The 16837-nt window shown below is 36.8% G+C and overlaps 2 protein-coding genes across 8 annotated transcripts in view; one reads left to right on the top strand and one right to left on the bottom strand.

The window, feature by feature from the left end:
- fmnl3 (formin-like 3) overlaps window positions 1-11773 on the top strand; it is a 48609-nt gene extending 36836 nt beyond the window's left edge. For 4 of the 7 annotated variants that reach the window (XM_051879909.1, XM_051879913.1, XM_051879914.1 and 1 more), the window contains 14 exons: window positions 198-534; window positions 993-1076; window positions 1258-1382; window positions 1468-1670; window positions 1754-1988; window positions 2324-2392; window positions 2490-2570; window positions 2657-2786; window positions 3997-4157; window positions 4242-4343; window positions 5056-5148; window positions 5292-5415; window positions 7076-7206; window positions 9917-11773. In XM_051879909.1, coding sequence (XP_051735869.1) covers window positions 198-534; window positions 993-1076; window positions 1258-1382; window positions 1468-1670; window positions 1754-1988; window positions 2324-2392; window positions 2490-2570; window positions 2657-2786; window positions 3997-4157; window positions 4242-4343; window positions 5056-5148; window positions 5292-5415; window positions 7076-7167 — 1836 coding nt within the window. In that variant the 3' untranslated portion in view covers window positions 7168-7206; window positions 9917-11773. Of the gene's footprint in view, window positions 1-197; window positions 535-992; window positions 1077-1257; window positions 1383-1467; window positions 1671-1753; window positions 1989-2323; window positions 2393-2489; window positions 2571-2656; window positions 2787-3996; window positions 4158-4241; window positions 4344-5055; window positions 5149-5291; window positions 5416-7075; window positions 7207-7600; window positions 7650-9916 lie in introns of all 7 variants that reach the window. The other 3 variants (XM_051879910.1, XM_051879911.1, XM_051879912.1) reach the window with 3 other exon arrangements.
- Window positions 11774-12442: 669 nt separating this feature from the next.
- lrp1ab (low density lipoprotein receptor-related protein 1Ab) overlaps window positions 12443-16837 on the bottom strand; it is a 116659-nt gene continuing 112264 nt past the window's right edge. Inside the window, exons 88-89 of the mRNA XM_051879885.1 lie at window positions 15394-15538; window positions 12443-14110 (exon numbers count right to left, since the gene is read on the bottom strand). Of these exons, the coding sequence (XP_051735845.1) occupies window positions 13973-14110; window positions 15394-15538 (283 nt within the window). The 3' untranslated portion in view covers window positions 12443-13972. The remainder of the gene's footprint in view (window positions 14111-15393; window positions 15539-16837) is intronic.

Genomic DNA, 16837 nt, shown 5'->3' with positions numbered 1-16837 from the left:
TTGGGCTGTGAGTCACTTTGTGGCATAATGCTGTTGTCACTCATAACCAAATGTGCATAAACAAAACCATATTTAGCACTAAAAACAGCCATCTATCCACTATTTTTTTTTATTGGGGAATTTACATATGTTGTACGTACCCCAACATCCCTGACCGGACTCTTTACCTCTCTTTCTTCCTTCCCATGGTTATCCAGGAGACGTATGAGTCCGCCAGCTCACAGGTGCACACACTGCGGCGGATGATCCAGGAGAAGGACGCTGCCTTCCAGAGGCACAACAACATCGAGAAGCGGTTGCTGGAGTTGGAGCAGCAGGGCACCATCCGTTTACGCAAGCAGCCTGATGGGGACATTGCCATTGAGGCTCTGGGTGGTGGATCAGCAGCTGGAGCTTCTCTGAGAGACCTGGGCTCACTTACTGCAAGCATGATTGGGAGTGGAGGTCCGGGTGGCTCTTCACCCTGTCCTATTGAAGCTGTTGCTCCACCCCCGCCGCCACCACCTCCACCTGCCCCACCACTCCCTTCAGAAGGTACTCAGAGAATAGCCAGGAAAACAATAGGAATTTTATTTGAAATAGAAATCTTTTGTAATATTATAAACGACAGGGAAAAGATTTGATTTGGCACCAGCGCAAGCCCACTTTTAATGGAAAGCGGATAAGTAGGGATTCCCTTGAAACTCCAGATTATGGAGACTTTATTAGAGTTATTGAAGAGTAAGATAAACAGAAAAAACAAGGCAAAGCTGTGCACATTTTTTTCATTCTGAGCTATAGACCTTTGAATGTACAAGTCGTTGTACGCTTAGCAGGAAAAGGAAAAGTTAAGGGTGTTTCCTCTAGCTAAAGAGCGGTTTCTGCTGAGGAAGCAGCTGGACTGGAACTAACTAAATATTCATTAAGCTCTTCTGAATGTTTAGGAAGAGTAAAATAAAGAGTGAAAATAAACACATGCTAATTTATTAAAAATAAATTCTTTTGTTTTATAGTCGAGTGTGTTCCTATTCCTCCTCCACCTCCTCCACCTCTGCCTGGAACATCACCATCAGTCATCCTTAGTGTTGGCTTATCAGGTAATAATTAAAATAGTAATAAGAAAAGTGTATTACAGTATCTTGGCTCCAATTTGTTGACAACAAAAGATCAAAGTGAGTGACAAATCACTCTCAGGATCTTGTCATACGCAATTTATATATATATATTCTAAGTTAGTTGAGATATTGTCTGACCCTTATGTTTCTTCATCTCTCGTAGCCATACGCATCAAGAAACCCATAAAAACCAAGTTCCGCCTTCCTGTCTTCAACTGGACTGCACTGAAACCCAACCAGATCAATGGCACCGTCTTCAACGAGATCGATGATGAGCGTGTGCTTGAGGTGATATTGAGCGTGAATCAGATTTTGAGTATGTGCTCCGTGAAACTCTCCACCCATCCCAAGTGCTTTTTTTTCTGTCGTGTAGGAGTTGGATCTGGAGAAGTTTGAGGAGCTGTTCAAGACAAAAGCCCAGGGTCCTGTGGTAGATCTGTCATGTTCAAAGAGCAAGGTTTCCCAGAAGCCCATCAGTAAAGTTCAGCTGCTTGATGCCAATCGTTCGAAGAACTTGGCCATCACTCTGCGCAAGGCCAACAAGACCACAGAGGAGATTTGCAAAGCCATTCAAACGTATGCACATACTCAAGATGTTCTTCGTATCGCGTCTTCATCTTCTCAATAATCTCATCTGAGATGCAATTTCCATGTTGCAGGTTTGATCTGAAAGCCTTGCCGGTGGACTTTGTGGAATGCCTGATGCGGTTCCTGCCCACGGAGGCTGAGAGCAAACTACTGCGTCAGTACGAGCGGGAGAGGAGACCTCTGGACCAGCTTGCTGAGGAAGACCGTTTCATGCTCCTCTTCAGCAAGATTGAGCGGCTCACTCAGAGAATGAGCATCATCACGTTTGTGGGCAACTTCAGCGATAATGTCAACATGCTGACCCCGGTGAGCAACTATGATGGTCAACAAATGGAAAGTTGGGAAATTTTGTGGGTTTTTAGATTTTCAGTGACCATCTTCGGGGATTTTTTTTGTATTGTTGCAAAGATGTGTTTTCTTGACCAACATCCTTGTTCCTGGAACAACATTCGTATTCAGTATTCACATTTTGGGGTTAAATTGAGGCGTAGGCTTATCAACCTATCATTACCCTCTGATTTTAGAGTTGTTAGGCTTGGGGTTAAGTATGTTTGTTTGACCATTTTATTCCTGGATCAACAAAAGATGTTTATCTAGAAACATCATGATCTGACATCTCTTTAACTCTTCGACATCCACAGCAACTCAACGCCATCATCGCGGCATCAGCTTCAGTGAAGTCCTCTCCAAAGTTAAAGAAGATTCTTGAAGTAAATGCCTACTTGTCTTGTTCATTAATTAAAGGCTCAAGATCATCTGGAATTTGTCAACCGTTGTGCTTAACTGTTTTTTTTTGTCTCCACACAGATCATTCTTGCTCTGGGCAACTACATGAACAGTAGTAAAAGAGGCTCAGTGTATGGTTTCAAACTTCAGAGTCTGGATTTGGTGAGCTTGTTTGTAGAAGTGGCTACATAATGGTGTAGTTAAATAACAGTGCTGTTCTCATTCATGCTGTTGTTGTTCACTCTCAGCTGCTAGATACTAAGTCTACTGACCGGAAGATGACACTTCTCCACTACATTGCTCTGGTCGTCAAAGAGAAATATCCTGATCTGGCTACCTTCTACAATGAACTGCACTTTGTGGATAAAGCTGCAGCAGGTATGTCCTTCAGGGCTGGAATTTGAATTGAATTAACCACATCCCATAGGATGCTGAAATGGAATTTAAATTAGAAATACAAAAAATGGAATTTATAGATTGGCAATTCAAAGAAAGTTATACAACAGAGGAAATTTATTATTGCTTTGTGTTGTTTGGCTCCATCTAGAAGACTTTGGGGTAAAAAGTCAAATCAATTATTCATTACCATTCAAAAGCTTGGGGTCGGTTTTTTTAATGTTTTTGAAAGAAGTCTCTTATGCTCACCAAGCATAATATCATTCATTTGATACAGTAAAAACAGTAATATTGTGAAATAATATTACAATTTATAATAACTGTTTTCTATTTTTATATATTTTTAAATGTAATTTATTCCTGTGATGGCAAAGCTGTATTTTCAGCAGCCATTACTCCAGTCTTCAGTGTCACATGATCCTTCAGAAATCCTTCTAATATGCTGATTTGATGCTTCTTAATATTTTTGTTGAAATATTTTTGTTGATCTAACTTTTTTTCACGATTCCTTGATGAATAGAAAGTTCATTATTATTTAAAATTGAAATCTTTTGTACATTATTAATTCATTTGCTCTCTATTTTGATCAATTTATATTGCTGAATAAATGTATTAATTTCTTTTAAAAAATATTACTAACCCGAAACTTTTGAATTGTAGTGGATTAATAAATTAAATGCAAATTGTGGTTACATTTTCCAATAAGGTTTAATTCATTAAAGTAATTTAATGCGTTAAAAATAATAATAATCTTTAATAATCTAGATTAATGCTAATTTATAAATATATTATTGTTTGTTGTTAATTCAAGTTCATTCATAATACAGTAACTGCTTTTAATGAATAATTTATGCAACCTGAAATGTTAAAAATGCATATGCAGAGGTTAGCAGTAACCTAGATCGAAAAATGCTGTAAAATTTCATTCTCAGTTCATGACACCTAAAGCATTAACTAATGTTAACAAATTAACATTTATTGTGAAGTGACACCTACATTTCTATTGGTACCATTTCAAACACTGAGTACAAATGCTATATAATGTTTATGGAAATACCTTTTAAGTTGTGTGTATGATTACCTTAATGGGTGATTCATACTGGAAAATCTACCGTACAGCAATTATATGAATTTCTTTGGATTTAATTCCATTTGAACTCAAACTACATTCATTTCAAATCTTCGGTTACAGTCTCCCTGGAGAACGTGTTGTTGGATGTTAAGGAGCTTGGTAAGGGCATGGATCTGGTCAGAAGAGAGTGCAGTCTGCACGACCACGCCGTACTCAAGAACTTCCACCAGACCAACGATACACAGCTGGACAAACTACAAAAAGACTCCAAGACTGCTGAGGTGTCCTTTCTGTCTTTTACAAAACCATTTCTGGCAAATAAACAGTACCAGATTATTTAAATCTCACATTGTATCCACTTACAGGAGGCCTTCAACAATGTGGTGCATTACTTTGGTGAGAGTCCTAAGACTACGCCGCCCTCTGTCTTCTTCCCAGTGTTTGTACGGTTCATCAGAGCCTACAAGGTACTATAATCCATTCAGTTATTCACTCAATGGTTCTAGGCACGGCATCATGAATCTTCATATTTTTACAAGGAGAAAACACATTTGTGGCTCTGTATAGACATCAGGCCAGGAAGAGACTTTTATTTTCTAAGCCTCAAGGGGGAAGGTGAACTCGACCTGCTTTCAAGTCATTGAGTACAGGAAGGAGTCGTCCACGTGATCTGTTATCTGGCATGTTTAGTAAACATGATGTGGTGAAAGATCTGGCCTGCTAACCGAAAGGTTGTAGGTTCAAACCTTGAATGGACACACACTTACTATGTGTGTTTATATCCTTTGGCCATCCTAGTTTTAGTGTCTGCCCCGTTGAAGCATCAGCGTCAGAGCGCTGGGGTGGAGTAGCAGACGTTAGCAGAAGGTGAATAACAGGAAGGGGCAGCTGGGCTGAGATTTAAGGGCAGCTGCTGTGTTTAGACTGGGCTTTGCCTTCACAGCCTCTAACCCGGACACACACGCATGCACACACCTCTTCCTCACATTGTTCTGATGGTGGATTTATGAGTCTACATGAGAAAGCTCCAAGATCTCTGTGTGTTTGTGTGCATCCATATTCATATCCCTTCTCAGAGGTTTCTGTGATTGTTTAGTTGTGAGGTCGTAGCCTGTGTTTTGTGCAGTGTCAGGGCCCGGATCACACTCACCCCTCTACCGGAACTGTTGTTTTCTGCAGGAGGCTGTGGAGGAAAACGAACAGAGGAAGAAGCAAGAGGAAGCAATGAGAGAAAAACTACTAGCACAGGAGGCCAAACAGCATGACCCCAAGGTGAAATCTAAGACCCAGCGAAAAATAACTGAAATATCATTTTTTTTCCCTTTAAGTGTTTATCATACTAGAAATGTTACAAACCATGAGTTAACAGTGGTATGAGTGGTGAATACTGTATATTTCTTGTTTCCTCAATGCAGGTCCAGGCTCAAAAGAAGCGACAGCAGCAGCAGGATTTGATCGCAGAGCTCCGGCGCAGACAGGCCAAGGACCACCGGCCTGTATATGAGGGCAAAGATGGCACCATTGAAGACATTATCACAGGTGGGCTAGGCAAGACTACAAAACCCATCAGCCAGGGGTCCAGAATCACTGTGGTGGTCCACAGTTCTCCGCATCAGCAATGCACTCTCTGTTATGTTAAACAACAGCCCTTACAGGTCAATCAGAACACTTTACAAGTGCATATCAGTTAAAACCGATGGTTTGGAATTTGAATCAACTCTCAGGGATCTTCAGAGTTAATAAGATGGTGTATTAACTAAGCTCTTCTCTTTCTAAAGTATGTAAATAAATCATAGAGGATGCCTATAAGAGAGACTGCAGAAACTGTGCAGGAACACCCTTAAATGAATTGTTTGTAACAAACAAAACAAAAAATTATAATCTATTATTAACATAATGTTCTCAGACAAGGCTATTTATATTTGTTTAATTATTAACCACAGAATTCTTTTTTGGCAAACAATCTCATTCCTGTGAGACTTTTTGATGCTACGATTCTAAAAAAAAAAAAAACTGATAGATTTTTTTAAAGGTTGTGCACATGTAGATAAGTTTTTATATGAAGTTTAGCAAAGTTAAAATTCTAAAACTGCTATTTTAACATTTCATAAACAATGCTCCAGCCATATGAAGCCATAGATATTACTGACAGAATGAAGAATAGTCACTTTCTCCTCTTCTGTCACCCCAGTCACAAATAAATCTGGATTTAATATGTAATAATTGACAAACATCATTTTTTGCCTGTCGTAAGTTGAAATTAGTTTGCTCTGGCTGTTAAAGGGTTAGTTCAGCCAAAAATGAAAATTCTGTCATGAATTATTCACCCTCATGTCGTTCTACACTCGTAAGACCTTCGTTCATCTTCGGAACACAAATTAAGATATTTTTGATGAAATCCAAGAGGTGTATGACTCGTCCATAGACAGCAATATAATTACCACTTTCAAGGTCCAGAAAGGTACTAAAGACATCAAAACAGTCGACATGACTGCAGTGGTTCAACCTTAATGTTATGCTTTTTGTGTGCAAAAACAAAACGAAAATAATGACTTTATTCAACAATATCTTCTCTTCTGTGTCATTCTCATACATTTTTTACATCAGAATGCCGATTTATTATTGTCCGGCTCCTGCGTCAGCATCACACGCATGCGTCGTGCTGCTCATGTGATCAGCTTTGGCCAATACTGAGCCAGCATTCGGACATAAACATGGAAGCCTTCACTGTGCTTACTGCGTCAACTGCGTAAGGATAATGACAGGGAAGAGAAGAGATTGTCATTTGGCTTTTGCGCACAGTATTCTCGCCGCTTCATAACATTAAGGTTGAACCACTGCAGTCACGTCGACAGTTTTAACAATGTCTTTAGTACCTTTCTGGACCTTGAAAATGTTGATTATATTGCTGTCTATGGACAAGTCATATACCTCTCGAATTTTATCAAAAATATCTTAATTTGTGTTCTGAAGATGAACAAAGGCCTTACGGGTGTGGAACAACATGAGGGTGAATAATTAATGACAGAACTTTCATTTTTGGATGAACTAACCCTTTAAATAGGATTGAGAACATCTTGCACAAAAAAACAGGAAGTTGCAAAGATCAAAATGAATGGTTTCTCTTTTAGGAACAAATGCTCCTTCTTAACCTCAGATATAACGTTCTGTCTCTGACCTCATTCCCTCCCTCCCTCAGTGCTGAAGAGTGTGCCCTTCACAGCCCGCACGGCCAAACGGGGCTCGCGCTTCTTCTGCGATACCAACCTCTTCGATGAGTCCATCTGCTAGCCCCCCAAACCCCCCAAAAAACTGCCCCTAATGCCGCAGGTTGTCCCAGTTCTCTTACCAGTCGCAAAGTGCATGCATACCACCACTCGCATGACCCACTCTGTCACTTTGGTTACCCAGCATCCTCTACTAACCTAAGCACAACGGAATAGTGGAAAACACAAGCTGTAGCTGTTCACAGACTTGAAACATGGACCAGCCAAATCTTTCTTAAGGGAATTATGACAAATGAACTGAAAATGCATTTGAATATAATATAATATAATATAATATAATATAATATAATATAATATAATATAATAATCAGGGTCTTTTTATTTGTCATATTGTCAGAGAGATTTGGCCTGTATAACAGTCCTTATTATGTTTCACTTGGTTTGTCATCTGCTAACTCTCATCTTCTCTCCCATAACTGTTTGTTCTACCTTTCCAGCAGAACAGGGGATTAATCTGAGTAAATTTGAGCACAAAATAATTGGAGGGTAAGAAAGGCATCATGGAGCTTCATCTCGCTTTGCTCCTGTCTGCCTTTTTACCGTCAGCTCAATTGCTTTAGCTGTGCTACAATTTGCACAATGCTACAGTGCTGAAGCTTATGTGGCCAAATGTGGTCTTGTACTGAATATTGCTTTTTTGCATCGCTAATTATATATTTTATGAAACTTTGTCACTGTTCTGTTCTATAAAAATGGCTAAATAAGGCCACAGGTTTCTTTCACACAAAGTACCACATGATGGTGGTAATAGTTTGTAGATATTTAATATTAATACAAACATTGGATGGTACAAACTTTATATTATTTTGCTAATAGAATTGTTGCTTTTCCACAGTATTGTCTTAGGTCTTTTGGAAAGGATTCAGGAATGAAATCTTTTTCTTGTCATCTCTGTTGCATGTAAAGCTGTTTGTCTTTGCACTGTGCTGCTAACATGTTTATGTATGTCCTCTGCTGTATATCGTCACATGCATGCAAATCTATGTTCTGTTCAGCAAGATTTACAGTACATGTAATGGTCATATAGTGGTATAGTGTTTCATTGTGTATGGAAATGTTCTTTCAAAACCTTGCTGAACACTGATCTATCAGTTCAGACATATTTGTAATGTGTTAAATGGTCTTACTGCAGTGATTGTATTTTGTTGTGTGTCTCTGTTAGTGTTTTACTGTGTATGCTTTTTACTAGAAGCAGTTATTGAGATTGATATTAACTGCATATTTTTATACTTTAAAGGGTTAGTTTTCCCCAAAATGAAAATTCTATCATTAATTACTCACCGTCATGTCAATCCAAACCTGTAAGATCTTCGTTCATCTTTGAAACACAAATGAAGATCTACTTAATGAAATCTGAGAGCTTTCTGTCCCTCCATTGACAGCCTACGCAACTACCACTTTCAAGCCCCAGAAAGGCAGTAAAGACATCATAAAAGTACTCCATGTGACTCCAGTGGTTGAACCTCAATTTTATGAAGCGACTCGAGTGTTTTGTTTGCACAAAAAACATAATTTACTACTTTATTTACAAAATATTAATTTCCAACGCACGTTCACACGAGCACCAATGCGTGTGTTGATGCGAGAGCAGACGTTGTTGTGTGAACATGTTAGAGATTAATATTTTGTAAATAAAGTGGTTATTTTTTTATTTTTTTTTAAGTAATAGTGACTGTAGACTGTCTATGGAGGCACAGAAAGCTCTCAGATATCATTAAAAAGATCTTCATTTGTGTTTCGAAGACTTACGGGTTTTGAAACAACATGAGGGTGAGTAATTAATGACACAATTTTCATTTTTGGGTGAACTAACACTTTAAAGGAACAGTTCACCCTTGTGTCATTTGAAACCCAAATGATTTTCTTTCTATGATGGAACATAAAAGGAGAAATTTTGTAGAATGTCTTGTGCTGTTTTACATACACTACCATTCAGAAGTTTGGGCATTCAGAAGGTTAGTCTTGTATGCTATTTGATCAAAAATACATTTATATTGTAAAATAATTGTAGAATTTCTATATTAATATATTTTAAAATACATATTTTCAGTGTCTCATGATCCTTCAGAAATCATTCTGATACACTGATTTTCTGCTCAAGAAACATTTCTTATTATTATCAATATTAAAAAGAGTTTCTTAATATTGCAGGTGAATATTTTTGTGAAAAAAAAGTGCTGCACTTTTTCAAGATTCTTTTATGAATAAAATGTTCAAAAGAGCATTTATTTAAAACAGAAATCCTTTTTTAACATTATACATGTCTTTACTGTCATTTTTGATCAATTTAATGGTTGAATAAAGCAATTTTCTTTCCAAAAAATAAAAATCTTATGGACCAAAACTTTTGAACGCTAGTGTACAACAAAGTTAAATGGTGACCAGTGGCTTTCAGGCTCCAAAACAATTATATTCGATAGCTTTGTAAAAGGAACACATGTTTTTTTGTCCTTTTTGGAACTTGACAGCTACCAGTCAGTGCTGCTTTCATTGTAAGGACAAGAACAGTGTCAACATTATGCTGAATATCTCCTTTCACAGTTAAAAGCTTGAATGACATGAGGATGGTTAAATGACAGCATCGCCTTTTGGGTGAACTGTTTCTTTAAGATCTGGGAACGTAAGAGCAAAAAAAAAAAAAAAAAACATTCCGTCAGCCTTTTCAAAGAAAGCATAATTATTTGCTGAGAATGACCCCTGCTACCCTGAGTGTTCCCTGATCTAACTCTAACTCTCTCCCTCCCCACTCACAGATCTCCGAAGCCAGCCCTTCCTGCGAGCTGACGCGGTGATCCGGAATGGGTGGAAGCGACCCTAAAGACCCCTCACTCACTCACCCTCTGCTACTCTCCCCCGCTTTCTTCTGAAATGGCATCTTCCTGCAATTCACGGTGACTGAGGGAAGTGCAGGACCAAACCAATGTCTTTGGTTTTAAGGGGGTGGGGAAATTGTTATTTATTTATGGAAATCCTTTTTGGATTCTGCACTGGAGGCTCTTTCAATAAAGCCATTAAAGCACAGACATTAAGGGCTGCCGCCCTGGCCTCATGAACGCTCGCGCACGCAAATCCTGAGGAGCGTTGGTAAAAGCTTGTGTTGGCACAGGAAAAAAGGTTGTTGTGGTTGACACACAGACAGCAGTAACACTAGCCTGCTGACCTTGAAGAGCCTTCCAACGGGATCTCACACCCATTAACGTGGATTTCCTCTTATTGTGCAATGTAAGCTGACTTTCTGTCAAGTGGGATAGCGCTGAGGTCACTGACTTCCTGGCCAGAGCCCGTTTGTACAGTTCTTTAAAAATGAACTCAAATTATTTGTTAATCCTATTCAACTACCTGGAGCAGACTAGCCTGTCTTCAGTATTTTAACCCAGACCAGTACCATGGTTACAAACAAGTGCCTTTATGTTGAGTCAGTATTATTTCTTATAGCCAATATTGATGTATCTAAGTTTATACTATTGTTAATCATTATGTTGTAACATTTCTTATGCTTAATGTAAATATAATATGCAATTATCCAAGAAATGCATTGCAGCGTTAACAAAAGAGCCTGGACATGTGCTCTGTTTGACTGACTTTGTGCCTTGTATTGATGATGCCTCTCTCTTCACCCAACTCTTTAAATCCATTTAATGCTCATGTACCAGAACAAAGTGTACGTAACGTTGTCATGCCGTGAAACTTCTCAGAGAATAGTGACCTGGTCCATTTTTACCCCCCAGATTTATCATAAATGCATTATACTTTGTTTTAAAAAGAATATCAAATGGGAACCACTCCAGGATTGTAAACATGACACAATATAATTTTGAGTGTGCAAATTTTTTTTTTTTTTTTACTTATTCTCTCTAAACTAGTTGCCAGAGTTTGTAAATGAAGGGCAGTCATGATTTATAGGAATGAAGTCATTAGGTTTAAGGCAAAAATAACGTTTTATAAGAGGATTTTTTTGTCATATCACATGTCCCGAATAGAATAATTATTAATGTCTTTGCACTAGCGGTAATTGAGCGACTCCGAAATGGGAGCTCTATTTAAGCAGTAATGTACGCGAGGCCGCTGTTTATTGTGAATAGTCGCTTTGTTGCGCAGCGCCAAAGACAGGACAAAATGGCCTCAAGTGCCTATTGCTTTTATTAGACTGTCATTAAATGCTAAAGATATAAAGGACAGAATTGCATTAAAACGTTAAGCAAATACATCAAGTGACGTTTGTGCTAGAAGATGGTCCTGACTGACTGAAAACTGCTTCAGCGATTTCAACTGGTGTTTCGCATCATCGCTGTTCTGACCAATCAGAAGCCAGGACCAGAACTATCCGTTTCATTAAAAAGGGACATATTACTGTATGACACTGCATGTTAACTTAAGTTCGAGAGAAGTGAACAAAATAAATTCAACACTAACTTTATTTTTTATTGAGGGTGGGGATTTTTTATACTGTTGTACCACAGCATAAACTAAATCAAGCCATTTGGGAGGAAAAGTAAAGCACAAAATGAATGTACCAAAGTTTTAATGTTGTTTGGTTGATATGGACCAATGAATGCAGCAATTAACTGGATATTCTGTTGAAGTGGCAAATAAAAATATCTGAGACTAGACTTTGCCTAACAATTTTGTCAATAAATGTTTGCATGATATAGCCTACTGCAGGAGCAATACAGGTTAAGAGGACAAGTTTTTGTATTTAATATTTATTTTTCCACTGTACATTGTAGTTTAGAATGTTTTTGAGAGGAGTTAAAACATGTGGGAACATATTTTAAAATAACGCCAATGACAAATGATCAGAAAGTGTCCCATTTTACCTGTATTAACCCTAAACATATCTAGTACTAGAACAAGTCAATTTTAGATTCATCATTTGATTTGTGAGATATATATTTTGTATTACCAGCCCAACATTAGCTTGATTTTATTAAATCGGAGACATGACCCTTATAATACAGATCCATCAACATGCAATTGTGAAGACTTTACTTCCTAAATGGAAAATAAACCTAAACCATGCACTTTAGGACTTTTTTTTGTCTATCATTCTGGAGACTGTGACTTTTGACCTATGAACTCTTGAGAAAATCTTGTTTCTAAACTGCCCACTTGTACCCATTACCAAGCAGAGCACCAATCCAGAAACCACTTATTTTTGTTCTGTACATTTTTATTTCTTAATATGTGTTATTGTCTGTGATTCATGAAGTTCTCCAGCTGGAAACAAAAGAAACAAACATCACGCAGTCTCTCCAAAAGAAGGGCTGAGCCACCATGCATTTCTACTATAAAAAGCAGTTTAATTATTTTGTATATAAAAACAAAAACAAAAAAAAACCCCAAAATGAACCAACAAAACTACAGAAACGGTTGCAGGGTTGTGAAACTAGTAATCTGTGACAGTAAAAGGCCACTAAGGGCCACGCTAAATTACATTTGATCGTAAACAGAGCAGACACTTTACGTTAAGTCCAGATGCTCGGATGAATACTGTTAACATGTATCTGTTGAGCCGGCGCTAGTCTTTTTGCGCTGTTGGATCCATGCATTAGCCTATGGCACACGGGTTACCTCCATTAGAAGCAGTGGAGGCTCGGCCACAAGCGGGGCTAGCCGAGTCTCTCTACGGGTCAGGCAGATGAGAATGATGGAAGAGTAGCAGCAAGGCAGTGAGTTATTACTGGATCCACACAAACCTCACAGGAATGCACTTACACTGAGCATAAAAAGTCCATAAGACACAAAACTAGTGAACTAAAAGTGACATACAGCTCCCACTGTAGTGGTATGGAACAGTTCTGTCAAAACCACACCGACCGAGAGCAGACGACAATCATCTCCTGGCTGTTTCCGGCGTGCTGGAAGACATGGCGTCAGATGAGGCCTGCTCTCTGTGAATCAGTCTCACCCATCCTTTGGACGTACCGCTAATGTACACACCAAGGCCACTGATACCCTGGAAACAGTTCTGGAATGTTCTTACATTTACCAACTGTTTGGATTCACTCACTCATTCATTCATTCAATCCATGTAGTGCCACATTTTACATCTTTTCATCCATTAAAAAAAAACGAAGCTAAAACAAAGACAGTTATATACTGCTATTCGTACGGGTATCTGCTTGTATTCCTGGGTATATTTGTCAAGACACTTTGTTAATTATATATGTAAATATATATAAAATCAATCTGTGCAAGGAGTATGACAATCATCGTAAGCGTTGTTCTCTGAGATATCTGTATAGAAATAAAAGCGATGCTGACTCGTCGCAACACTCGCACACGCATATTCGTTCTCAGCCATCTGAAATCACACACGGGCGAAGTCAGCATCAGTATCATTCAGTCGGCCATGCCCCCCTCCCTAATATTTCATTAGCAACACTTGGCAATTTTGCTTTTCCTGAAACAAACATTGATCTCTGTACAATTCATACAAAAATAAACTCAAAAAAAAAAAAAAAAAAAAAAATCAAAGATTTCCCATATTGTTGTTGGCATCTTGTTGAGCACAGAGGTAGTGGCTAAATGGAGGGGAGGGGTGAGAAATTGGGAAAGCAAACATCTGAAAAAGGAAAGGAAAAACGGAAAAGAAAAGAAAATATTTGTATAGAAAATGCTTTCTTTTGTTGACCAGAAGGATTTCTCAAAGAATAAAATATAATACTGCAATCACATACAAAAGTGTCCTTCATTTTTTTCTTATCTTTTTTTCTTTACATTTTGTACAGTGTTCCTGCTCTTGTTGCTTTTCCTCTGACAAATAAAGGCATAACGGTCTGCATGAGGGTGGGCGTCCGGCCGTGACTCTATGCCAGTGGGTCTCCCATGTCATCGTCTCCTGCAGACAGCAGCTCCTTCTTCTCGTCTGTGCTGGCCAGAGAGTTACGGCTGTTGTGGGCGCCCATGTAGAGGGTGGCGTACACAGGGTTGGTGAAGTTTGTGGGCTGTGAGAGAGACACTGATATTAAAATTCTGCCTGATGCAGATAAACTAATTATTTTTGTTATGGCCCACATTGATAAATGGCCGACATTACAATTCTATACAATTTTAACTAAATAAATTAAAAATCAAAGACTAAAAATAGTGAATTTAGGTATCACAACATTATAATGTAAAGTAGTATACATTATTATGTATAACGTAAGAAAATGGATATTCATTTTGAGATTCACTAAATATTAAATTTAACAATGTTATTAAATGAACAGTGTTTGTAAAAATATTGTATATACAGGTATAAATATAATAAAATAAATATAAATTTAAAATAAATATAATTTAATTAATTTATTATAAATATAGTATATTGTATATATAAATATAATAAAATATATTTTTCTAAAAAATAAAACCAAAATTAATCTAATCTTTTAATACACCAAAATAAATCTTTTTATATAATTATAATTGAAAAATTGAAAATTTTTAGGATTTTATATATATAAATTTTCTATTATAATTGTGTATATATATATATATATATATATATATATATATATATATATGCACACACAAAACACATAACCGATATGATTTTGACACATTAATAATTAAATACAATTATAATAGATAAAATGACAATATTAAACAATTATAAAAAATAAAAAAATTATATATGTGTGTGTCTGTATATATATATATATATATATATATATATATATATATATATATATATATATATAAAAAATTTTTTTCTTTTTTATAATTATTGTTTAATATTGTCATTTTATCTATTATAACTGTATTTAATTATTATTTTTATTTTATTTAATTATTATGCACACACAAAACACATAACCGATATGATTTTGACACATTAATAATTAAATACAATTATAATAGATAAAATGACAATATTAAACAATTATAAAAAATAAAAAAATTATATATGTGTGTGTCTGTATATATATATATATAAAAAATTTTTTTCTTTTTTATAATTATTGTTTAATATTGTCATTTTATCTATTATAACTGTATTTAATTATTAATGTGTCAAAATATCGGTTATGTGCAGTTGATTTTGTGATACACACACACACACACACTTCAACTGTATAAATTATATATATATATATATATATATATATATATATATATATATATATATATATATATATATAAGCAAATGAAAAAAAGCAAAAGCAAAAAAAAAAAAAAAAAAAAAAAAAAATTACAAAAATGGAGTGCTTAATAACACAAGAAAATAACATTGATGTGTCACCTTATCTGGATCCAAGGTGAAGTCGGAGTCCAGCAGTTCCCCCGCATCATCATCGGGCTCTCCTTCATAAATCTTGTATGCCGGGTTCCCGATCTCAACATTCATGGCTCCGTTGGTCATCCTCTGGTGCTGGAATCCCTTAGCTCTGCAGACAAACACCAGTGAGCTGTTACATCTTTGTCCACGTTTTGTCGTAACACAGGCCGAGCCAAGGCACAGGAATTTACACTCACGCATACACAAAGTAGCCTATCATCAAGCAACACTCAAACACAAAGACACAGCTACATCCACCAGGGTCTCTCCTGCCGTATAAACACATGTGCAAGAAGCAATGACACTTTGTGGAACCATCCATGTGCTTTCAGGTGGAGACTGCTAGCCAGAGTGAGCAACTCTGCAGTGTCAGAGAAAGCTGGATATCCACAAGACATGGTCCACTACAGTCAATGAGGAGCCAAACACTTCAAGCACAGCGACGCTGCTCTCACAGACAGATATAAACTGACACGTCTACAGGATGGCACTTGGAGGAGAGAGGGGGACAGGACGCAGCCCAGCACTGCGTCTTGCACCAACCAGTTGATCTATTTTAGCTTTCGGTCAATAGATCCCTGTGTTGAAACTGGTGAAAACCACAGGAATAGCACAGTAACAGCACAGGATCAGGCAGGAGAAGCAGGAGAAAGAGAGATAGAGTATGATGACTGGGGAGGAAGAGAGGAAAGGATGGACTAGGATGGGACCCTGCTGGTATAGAGTCAGTTACCGCGAACATCTGGAGCTGGGCTTGCCCCGCCTCACAGACCTGAGACACAGAAAGATGCAGTTTAACAACCGAGAGAGAGAGAGAGAAAGTGAGAGATCTGGAATTGAGTTTAGTGTTAAAATAAAGAGGAATGTGGAGAAATTAATGCTCTAAAGCAGGGGTCTTCAACAGGGGGGTGATGATTATTATTTGAGCTTAAACTAAGTTTTGTGAAAAATGAAAATGCATATTCAACAATTAAAAACCAACATAGAATTACAATTATAAATAATTAAAAATAGTAATTATATACAAAAACAATTATGTAAACATTGTCTTCATTCAAAGTAATATTTAAATAAATATTTCATATAATAAATATTATACTTTATGTAAAAAATATTTTCATCCAAACTAATAATTTAAGTAGAATATATAATAATTGAATTATTATGTAAAATATTTTTATTACATAAAAATCTGACAACTTAAAAGGTAAATCAAAGTTAAGGTAAAGTTCAGCTGAGTCTTTAATTTACTCTCCTAGATAAAAATGTAAGTAAAATTAAAACAATGTATAGGCATTTAAATGTACATTAATAAATATAATTTTAATGTCTTTGTAAAACATGTCTCTATTTACCAAGGCCCTTGGACTGAAAGAGGTTAAAGACCCCTGCTTATTCGAAAAATGAG

Source organism: Ctenopharyngodon idella, chromosome 22 (genome assembly GCF_019924925.1).
Source record: "Ctenopharyngodon idella isolate HZGC_01 chromosome 22, HZGC01, whole genome shotgun sequence".
Classification (NCBI taxonomy): Eukaryota; Metazoa; Chordata; class Actinopteri; order Cypriniformes; family Xenocyprididae; genus Ctenopharyngodon; species Ctenopharyngodon idella.
The sequence above is the reverse complement of the archived record's forward strand: the minus strand, read 5'-3'. Positions and strand labels throughout refer to the sequence as shown.